This window comes from Agrilus planipennis, unplaced genomic scaffold (assembly GCF_000699045.2).
Source record: "Agrilus planipennis isolate EAB-ADULT unplaced genomic scaffold, Apla_2.0 scaffold114, whole genome shotgun sequence".
Taxonomy (NCBI): Eukaryota; Metazoa; Arthropoda; class Insecta; order Coleoptera; family Buprestidae; genus Agrilus; species Agrilus planipennis.
In genome coordinates, this window is record NW_020442440.1 from 227,399 (window position 1) to 237,443 (window position 10,045).

The following is a 10,045-nucleotide window of genomic DNA, read 5'->3' on the forward strand; positions in this document are numbered from 1 at the left end:
GTGTCCGGAAATTCGTTATCAAGCCAAGTTTTTGCTTCAACTGTATTTTTTCCCTTCAAAAAGCAATATTTTATCAACACGCGAAATTCCTTTTTATCCATTTTTTTCACAATAACAAAAGTTGCTTCACTAAAAATGCTATAATTCACAAACTAATGATCCGACAGCCGTCAAATTTATAGACGCGTCTTTTGAAGGTTAGGACTAACTGAAAATCATATGGATTTAGTTCGGGTGCCGCCATCTATGTGTCAGGCCGGGGACTTTTCAATTGACCCTAGTATTAGATTACTGTTCGCAAATAGTTAAGGATGTGGGTTGTTACAATAATTTAGGGAAATACGAAGATTAACTCAGAATAGGAAAGTTGAGGTGCGTGTTTAACTAATCTTAGGACTGATGACCTCATGATGACGATACCAATTTATAAGAAGACTATGAGAAGTTAGTAACAGCTTTCATAAAATTTACGTATTATCTAAAATCTGAAAATTTTCATTATTATTAACGAACTTTCCGATCTTTTGACGTTTTGTCATCAAACGAGGCGTTTTATAAAAGGTATTTATGCATTTTCGCTCATAGCAAATGATGGCGTCGTGAACCACTTCTTTATAATAAGGAGCGTAATACAATAAGGTTAGCATAGTAACCTGTCGTTACTGTCGGCAGATGGTATAAAGTCATTAGGCTGGCGGCAACTGAGCTCAGATTAATTTTTTGTTTTATTTACTTTCGTTCTATGAAAACGATAGACATAGTAGAAATGTGGTGCATTAATAATTTGTTCTTAAGTGATTTGAAACCAATAGGGCACCCTGCGTCTGTCCTAAAATCTGTAATAATTCCAGATTCATAAATAATAAAGACATAGGTATATTTTAACCTCACTAAAGAACATAAGGTGCAATGCTACATTTCAACCTGTGTCGTTTTGACCCGGTCTAATACGTAGTAGGGAGGGTCTCCCTAAGTATGAATCTGTCATAACACCAAACAGATAGATACTCAGTAAGAGTAAAGTTGTTTATACGAAAGAAAACTTTTAGAAATATTTTCTAATATCGAAGTAACACATTTCTTATAAATTGTTTTGTTTTGTTGAAACTTTTTTTGTACTAAATAAACCTAATGTTGTTCATCATTCGTTTTTTATCTGCCAGTTTTGCTCCACAAACCCGAATTTACTATGAATAAAATAATAATTATCACATCTCCCTTAAGAAACATTAATTTTTCGTGATCTTTATCTATTCATTATTTCCTTCGTAACTGAATCACCCGCAGTGGTGATGCATTGAAAACTTACTAAAGATTAGTTCGGAGAGAGGTAATCGCCCAGACTTATTATTTATAGAACAAATGTATCAAAATGAATTATTATCAAAATAAATGCGTGGGCTTCAAATATCGTATATTTTAGCGACATCACAGATCAAGAAAAGGTATGAAAAATGGCACGGGTCGACCTTGCAAACAACGTACGGTTGCCTTATCGACAATAGTGATTCAGCTGAAATGAAAGACAAAGAAGAAAGAAGAAGACTGTAGAGCGTAGAGTTATATATCGTAACTAGTGAAATGGAGCACCCTGTATGACTACTGATGAGTAAAGCAAAACCAAAGCCAAGACTGTCCCAGTCTTAGTATTGATCTTGGTCTTGATTATTCGGTGTTGGTCTTAATCCTGCTCAAACACTTCTAGTCTTGGTATTGGTATTGATCTTTCTGAAATAGTCTTGGTCTCGGTCATGGGTGTTAAGTCGCGGTCTTGCTCATTTAATCTGATACGTCCTTAATGATTAATTAGGTAATTGCGGAAGAGATGGGCAGATTGTTTAGTTTGAACATTATTTCGTGAAAATGTAAAAAACAATTATAGAATAGAATGAAACTTTTCTTGTAGTCTATATAAACGTAATGTAAATATATGGGGAGAGATGGGCCGGTGCATATGGGTAAAATAAACCACCTCGATATAGCAGTAATGTAGTTATATGGAAATAATAACAAATATATTAAAACTTGCTAACAAGGAGGCGGTAAGGGTGTGGGGTCCTCAAATCGAACGCAGGTTCCGCGTGAAGTTAGCACTTGGTGAGTGTATTCATATACTATAGTAGAAGTTTCAGAAGCAGGTTGATGAGTACATGAAAAAATATAAAAATGTTGTCGTCACATCGAAATCCGGAAAACTCACTACAAAATTTCTTCGTCTCATCGATTCTTGGGGAGGATAAACGAGGCTTGAAATGTATGATGAAAATTTTCAAGATGATCAGAAAATGTCTACTTGTACTGTCAAAGTAATACCTCCAAAGTGTACTCCATCAATACAACAGTGCGATGTTTACTTTTACAAACAAGTCAAAAATTTAATTAAAAAAATACAAAATTGTTCGCAATTAATTGAAGAAAATCTGGAAATTAACTCTCCTAAAGATTGTATTAAAAAATGATCAAATATGCCTGGTATGCGTCAAAATTATCTGAACATCGAGAAATATTTATGAACGTAAAAGAAGTTTGTTTTTCAGAGGAAATTCTAAAAACGCTGTGCTCCTGTAAAAAAGCTGTATTTATTTGTTGTGAAAGTTGTCGACAAAATTTGTGTTTTTCTTGTTTTATGTTAAATATCATCCAGGTTTGTGTATTCCTAAAGATGAATACTTGAAAAAATTGCTAATGCTATAAACATTTTATCATAAATATTCATTGTATTTAACAATATATTATTTTTTAAAAAATGTTTAAAAGCACTGTGGCTTTTGTATTTATTCTATTTGCATTCCTCCGTCATTTATAAGTTCTAATCGTTAAAAAGTTAGAAATTATTAAATTCGCGATTCAATAATGTATAAAAGAAATTGTTTATAACGATTTATTAAATTTTAATACAAAAAAGAAAAAATTTTTTTTCAAGCTTTAGGATTTTTTTTCTCGGTAATGGCTAAGTAGTGCGCTCTAGGGTTTGAGTATATGAATACACTCACTGAGTGCTAACTACACGCGGAACTTCTGTTCGATTTGAGGACCCCACACCCTTGCCGTCTCCTTGTAAGTTAAACTGGTTGACGATATTTATTTGTCACATTTTTCACACGTAAGTATCATCGTGTTTTATAAAGACTCGTGCAACCAACTGTCACAATGGATACAACTTATTAAATAATGAATTTTTGTTTTGGCAGAGTAATCGATGCATTCATTTTCATTCTAGGACTCACCAGAATCGCTATCATTTGAAACAGGTTCTCGCTCATTTGACTCTCTTTGAGAAACTATCCCTTTGTTTCAATCTTTCCTTCTGCTTTAATTTCCTTAAAGTCTTCGTCATTACTACACTTGTTTTAATTTTTTGTTCATTCTGTAGTTTTTCCTTCATTATGTTAATGGATGTCCTAAAGAGGCGGTTTTTATTAAAATTTCCATTTAACTTTTTTTTTAGCAGCCTTAGCTCAGAAATACCGAAATGCCTCTAAGGCTCATTGACTCCCACCGTATCCTGATTTATGACTTCAACGGCAAGATTAAGTTAATGATCAGACCATTATCTCTTGAGCAACTTTGTTTACGTTTATATATGGTCGACATGTCGGAATAAGACAGTTGTGTAGATATCTCGTTGTCTAAAGAAAAGAGAGAAAAGATGTTTCGTTACGAGAGCACGCCTGGATTTATCAGAAAAGCTTTAGGCATCTGAAAACCTGTGGGGTGTGCGGCGCGAACTGGCGCAAGACAGGCGGGTCGCCACAGTTGCAATTAAAAAATCGTATGAAATTAGTATAAAAGGTTCATTTTTCGGAATGAATGTGGTTCATTTATCCCAATTGTAAAGGCGACATGGACCATCAATAATTTACTTTCGTACTTATTCAACACATAAATGGAGCTGATTTACTAATAATAATAATAACTTTATTTTAACCAATAGCTATGCAAACTATCTTTAAGATTAATTATTTCAAAAAAATAATGTAAAATAATATATAATAAAAAATACTATATAAATTTGACTAACCTACTCTAACTCTATTAACTAGTCTCTATTTAAGTAATTAATTCTAAGTTGTTTGTTGATCTGCATCAAACTACATTCTTTAAGCCTATTATCCAGTTCATTATACTTTTTTATCCCCCTTAAAAAGATTGAATTTGACGTCTTCTTATTAGTGACATGTGGTAACATAAAATTTGAATTTTTACGTGTACTATGGTTGCGCTTTTCCAAAAACTGCAGCAGCATACAGTCAAAATACTTTGGCATTAATTTTAGTTTGATTTTATGAATAAATACTGATGTTAAGTATTCCGCATGGTCCTTTATTTTTAGCCATCCTAATTGGTTGAGCACTGTTTCTATATTTGTATATCTACTGCATTTCAGTATTATTCTCATAGCTCTGTTTTGTAGTCTTTGTAGACTTTGCATGCTGGTATTGCTGCTTAGATAGAGGTTGTCCCTATATAAGAAATGCTTATCTAAACAGCTAGACAGAATAAAATAAAATATATTTACTTGTACGTTTCAGAAATTTCATTCGAAATGGGGACGATAAAAATTGTGAAGGGTACTCACAAATTTGCAACAGATTTGCTTGAAAAAACTATGCACGCATTCCGGTTTGCACTTCTTTACCGGAAATTTGCACTATGCGAGTATACCTATCCTATCCAATATTTTGATACATCCCTTGGAGATATAATAAGCACGGCCGATATCGATTAGTGACGTGTTTCGTAATTCCCTCATCAGTAAAGGGCTTTAAAAGTTATTTTCTAAAACATATGAATATCGAACAAATAATAATACATTGTCTTTACTACAGTTCATTTGTCAAAAAGTAAAGTAAATTTTTCTGTTTACGTCTAACTGAGCTGTAACTTTGACATTCGAAGTTACTTGAAGGTCAAGCAACTTTTTTAATGGGAGGTCATAGGCTCAGGGCGGAGGCTCTACAATGGAAAGTGCGGAAAATTTGATAATGCCCATTCATATTCCGAATGAATGCAGTAATTTTTTTTTTACTTCATCCCTGTCCGCTACACATTTTGTTCCAACTCATGTACCTGCCTTTTAGGAATATACCTAATTAAATATTCTGAAAAGCATTATCTCTATGACGTAATTAAAAAAAAGTAGGGCACATTCACCTTCAGCATCTACTCCTTGTTCCTATCAGGCTATACACCTTAAAATCTGTCCATATTCTAAACAACGTTGTGACCTCATGTCCAACTCTTTGCTTGTTATAGGTACATATTATACATTGATATACTTCGTTTACTTTAGATGTGACCTTCAATTTGACCGGAGCAAAGTAGAAAAGAACAGCTCTAGGCCAGAAAAGGAAGGAGACAACTCTCTGCCAAACGCTTAACCAGTGAGGAGTATATAATCCGTACAGTACTCCACGGTGAATTTGACCATTTTATCCAGTACAATTGCATTGCTCAAATGCGCTGTTATTGGTACCATTTACTACTGAAAATATCAACGGGATGTTTATTTATATCTGAAGATATATTAAAGGCTTTAACGCTTGTTTTCGACTCGCACTACTATTCATGATTGAACAAAACTTTTGACAGGTACTGTATGAAAAAGTAATTTTAATGANCAAGTTAAAAGCAGTAAAAATGTTTAATCTACGTTTAGCATTTGTTTTTATTACATTAATTTCATTTTCTTACTCACAGTACACCTCGCGAGGCCAGTGTGAAGATCGAGACAGAATTAACCTAAGCGTGGCACAATGGTTCAATTTGCGGCGGGTAAGTTAATTGTATTGTAAAATTTAAAAAAATACAACATGTAATTATACAACGCGCTACTGAAGTGAAACTTCTTCAAACATACAATGATAGGGGTTAAGGAATTGGTTTAATGGTATTATTTGTACACTATGAATTTAAATTTTACTCTATACATGCCGAAGTTGCCTGTAACAAACGTTGCATTGAAGCGCGCTCACGACTCAAGCGATCCCCACTACGAACTCGACTACGTGGCCGAGTAGAGGGAGAACATCCGTTGCATGATTTCGTTACATAGCAGCTCGCATGAAACGAACTTACCCTACCTAGCGTAAAGAAGTTTCACTTCAAAAACAAAACACTATTGTATATTCTACTTCATCAAATTTTTCTTTTTCAGTTTGCAGGAAATGGGGCTCCATGGTACCCTATTGCTTCATACAGCAGCAACCTCGATTGCTTGAGCTTATATTTTACCGAAACAAGTACTAACACCATGAATGTGGTTTACACACAAAAAAATTTAACCACCGGCGTAGTGTCCAGAAGAGAAGGTAAAGCAACATGGGTTCGACCTGATTATAGAGAAGCGATTATAAGTGTGAATCACCCATATGATGGCAAGCCATTGGTATACCGAATGGTTCTGATAGTTTATGATGAATTCACCGCTCATTACAGTTGCGTCAATCTAGATAAACAAAACAGACAGGGTAAGAATAAGTACATCTCTTTCTATATGTATATAGTTAAGATGCGAAATGGTAAAAATTAACCAATTCGCACACTGAAAAAATATATATATAGCTACTGTTTGCCGTAAAATCACGAACAGAATTTTCTCAAAACGGAGCGAATGAAACTCGACATAAAACACTGTAGGTATACAAGACTTTATGAATTATTAACTATGAAATAACCGATTACAAGTACAGACACAACGGAGAAAATATGAATTTACAACGCAAGATAACAAGAAAAAGGACAAAATGTAACCAACTCTAAATTATGTGACAAAATCGAAAATTGTTCTGGTGCCACCACCAATACCTGGTAAGCAACAAGAGAATACGAGCCAGAAGCCAATAAGGGGAAAATCCAACAAGGTATGATTCTGCCTCGAGTTATGAAATTCCTGTAACCTGCATACGATTGAAAAGCATCGATAATAAAATTAACAAATTGGCCTATTATTGTTTGTAAAAGAACAGTCAAGAGATACTTAACTGCCTCGTATGCGCTTGAAATTATGCAAAATTCCAATATAATAAAATAATATAGGTTGAATAATAATAAGCAAATGTATCTCTAACGACTACAAAAACATTAAAATTAAACTAAAACAGCTGAAATTGTACGAAAGTGAAGAATATTGTGTCTGAATTCTTGATGGATATTATTGAACTGTGGCAGCTGATAAATTTCATGGAGCTAACTGTTAATAGTTATATTAGATGCTATTGTACAGGTATTGCCGTAGGATGTACCAAAATTATGTTCTATATAGGAACGGGATTTAAATATTTTGCTGAAAACTACAAACACTATCGTTAAATATAGCACTATGATATGGTATAGCAGTTGGTGCTGAACACTACAATTTGTACTAACCAAACTAATGATGCTCCTAAAAACCAGTTTATACAGTATCCGAGTGCAACTCGTTTCAAACGGTTACAGTTATGACTCAGGAAACCTGCGCGAATAGAAAGAATACCCACTAGGCGTGAGCATGACAGAAATAGTTTGAACGATGTAAAATATTATTAAATTTTAAATTTTGTCACGACGCATCCAGGTAAAGGGATCGGTTGTATCTCTTACTGTTTGAAATGAGTTGTACATGCAGTGTATCGCCATCTAGTGGGTTTTTTCTACATTTCATGCTTTAGACATGGTCGGAACGAGAATTCATAGCTTTTTTCTCCATCTAATTGTATAGTATAAATGCAGCCTGCAAAAATGCACGCTTCCGTATAAAGGATTCTAAGAATCTAGTAAAATATGTGGACGACTGGTCCATATTGGTATGGAGAAGTGTGTGAATCGGCATGTTGATTGTACTCCGCGCTAATTCCTCTAATATTTTTAAAGCATCGTTATACCCAGGTATTCTTAATACCCTTTAATGTTAGCACCTCAACAAACTTTGGAATTAATATAATTATTCATGTATTCATATATATATAAATGGGATACAGGCGGAAATTCTAAAACACTCAGGACAAGAGGTTAGAGATTGTATGTTAAAGCTAGTTAGTCACATTTACGAGACGGGGAAAGTCCCAGAGGATTATAAACGGAACGTATTAGTAACCATACCTAAAAATAGACGCGCGGATAGATGCGAGACATTTAGAAAAATTAGCTAACTTCCTATGCGTTAAAAACCTTAACTAAAATCGTACAGAGGAGGGTGGAGAAAAAATCGGAAGAACTATTAGGGGAAGATCAATTTGGGTTTAGAAGAAATAGAGGGACGCGGGAGACCATTCTAGCTTTACGGGTAACAATAGAGGAAACGATAGAAAAAGGAAAGAGTACGTACATAGGATTTATAGATTCAGAAAAGGCTTTTGACAATGTTAAATGGTACAAGATGTTAAATATACTTAAAAATGTAGGGATGAGTTACAGAAATGGAAGAGTGATAGTTTGTATAAAGAGCAATGGGCAGTTGCAAAGCTGGAGCAGCAACGTAGAGAAGTATATGTATTACGAAGGGAGTCAGACAGGGATGCACACTGTCACAGCTACTTTTTAATCTATACATCGAAGATGCGATCAACATCATTAAAGACAGTACACCTGTAGGGATAGATTTATAGAGGCAAAAGATTAGTATGCTTAGATTTGCAGATGATATAGCAGTATTAGCATCTGCAAGGAGGAGTTAAAGGTAGCTTTAAATACGATAAAATTAAAACAATAATACTGGTTTCAAGGGAGCAAAAAATAGCTGCTTTTTATAATTGGAGTGACACGCTCTCTCCATTTTAAGTTTTTTTTTTGAATTAACATCATCCAGTTTCACAGCAGTTCCACCTTAAATAGTTTCATATTAATTCTCTGTCCAGTGTCCACTTGCATTTTTTTATATGTAATGATCAATCGTTACTCTTTAGTATCTAAATAAGTAATGAATTTTTGTTAGAATTTCTGCATCTGATGAGTCGGAATAGAACTTTGACGTCAGATCAACAAAGACGTGTTAGAGCATCTCTTGAAAGGCAACATCTACCTCATGGACCAATGGTGAATGTTGTACAGGATCCAACAATCTGCTCGATTTAAAATAACAATTACATACATGAAATTTGTGAAAAATTGATTAAAATTAAATTTGTCGGCAGTTTGAGTTTTCTTTTATCGACGTTTCCGTTTTTTGAATAAATGTAAACATAAAAATAGTGTAAACACTGGAACTTATAAAAACACTTGCAAGTACAAAAGCAATTTTAAACATTTACGATCAGTGACAGGTAATTTTCTGGTTTTGTTTATTTATTTCTTCCACCACAGAAATAACTCAGTAATAAGAGTAATTGCAAAGTCGCAAAATAAACGCTCACTTCATACAAAAATTCACAGACCTCGTATCTTAGGCAAGGATCTAAGGACGCAATATGAAGATTGTATATTTGGAACATTCAAAATTGGCATAGCCCGCAATAAAACTTTTTAATCTCTTCTTTCAATTTACTACCTAGAATAGAGCAGCTAATGACAGCACGCCTACTTTTACTCACGACAGACGTTATAGGGAATATTGTAAACATAGAAAAGAGATGTCAGGTAGGAATTGCATCGAACATTAATAAAGAAAAGGAATAACATTACACTAACTGATGCGTTACAGAAAGAGATGCAGACAAGTAGAATTTGGGTATGTTGTCAGCATCGGACATTAAAGAAAGTTCAACATTCACGGGAATTCAAGAAAGCAAAAGCCCTTATCTAAAGATATAATTCCAACCGGGCAGTTATAAAATCGACATGTTAGAGGCAGAAATGGGAGTTAGGAGGGATAGAGGTAGACCTATAACAGGTCAATTGAAAAGTCCCCGGCCTAAAATAGTAAAACACATTTTTTTTGCAAAATACGTTTTTTTTATTCAACATAATTCCCTTCAAGGGTGATACACTGATTATAGCGATCCTCCAACTTTTCGATACCATTTTTGTAGTACGATTTGTCCTTTGCTTCAAAATAGGCCTCAGTTTCGGCGATCACCTCTTCATTCGACGAAAATTTTTTCCCAACGAGCATTCTTTTGAGATCTGAGAA

The 10,045-nt window shown here is 34.2% G+C and overlaps 2 protein-coding genes across 3 annotated transcripts in view; one reads left to right on the plus strand and one right to left on the minus strand.

Moving 5' to 3' along the window:
* The window catches only part of LOC108736217 (Down syndrome cell adhesion molecule-like protein 1 homolog), a 157,203-nt gene that overhangs the window by 101,334 nt on the left and 45,824 nt on the right, over window positions 1–10,045 (minus strand). The gene's annotated exons all lie outside the window — the stretch shown is intronic.
* On the plus strand, window positions 5,628–9,115 carry LOC112906370. Its single transcript, XM_025980337.1, has 3 exons — window positions 5,628–5,775; window positions 6,158–6,470; window positions 8,912–9,115. The coding sequence occupies exons 1-3, from the start codon at window positions 5,641–5,643 to the stop codon at window positions 9,049–9,051; spliced, it is 588 nt and encodes a 195-aa protein (XP_025836122.1). The 5' UTR covers window positions 5,628–5,640; the 3' UTR covers window positions 9,052–9,115.

Excerpts from the sequence above, each read along its gene's own strand:
- LOC112906370 (XM_025980337.1), top strand. The coding sequence starts at position 5,641 with ATGTTTAATCTACGTTTAGCATTTGTTTTTATTACATTAATTTCATTT. Across the intron at positions 5,776-6,157 it reads AATGGTTCAATTTGCGGCGG|TTTGCAGGAAATGGGGCTCC; the intron begins GTAAGTTAATTG and ends TTTCTTTTTCAG. Across the intron at positions 6,471-8,911 it reads AGATAAACAAAACAGACAGG|AATTTCTGCATCTGATGAGT; the intron begins GTAAGAATAAGT and ends AATTTTTGTTAG.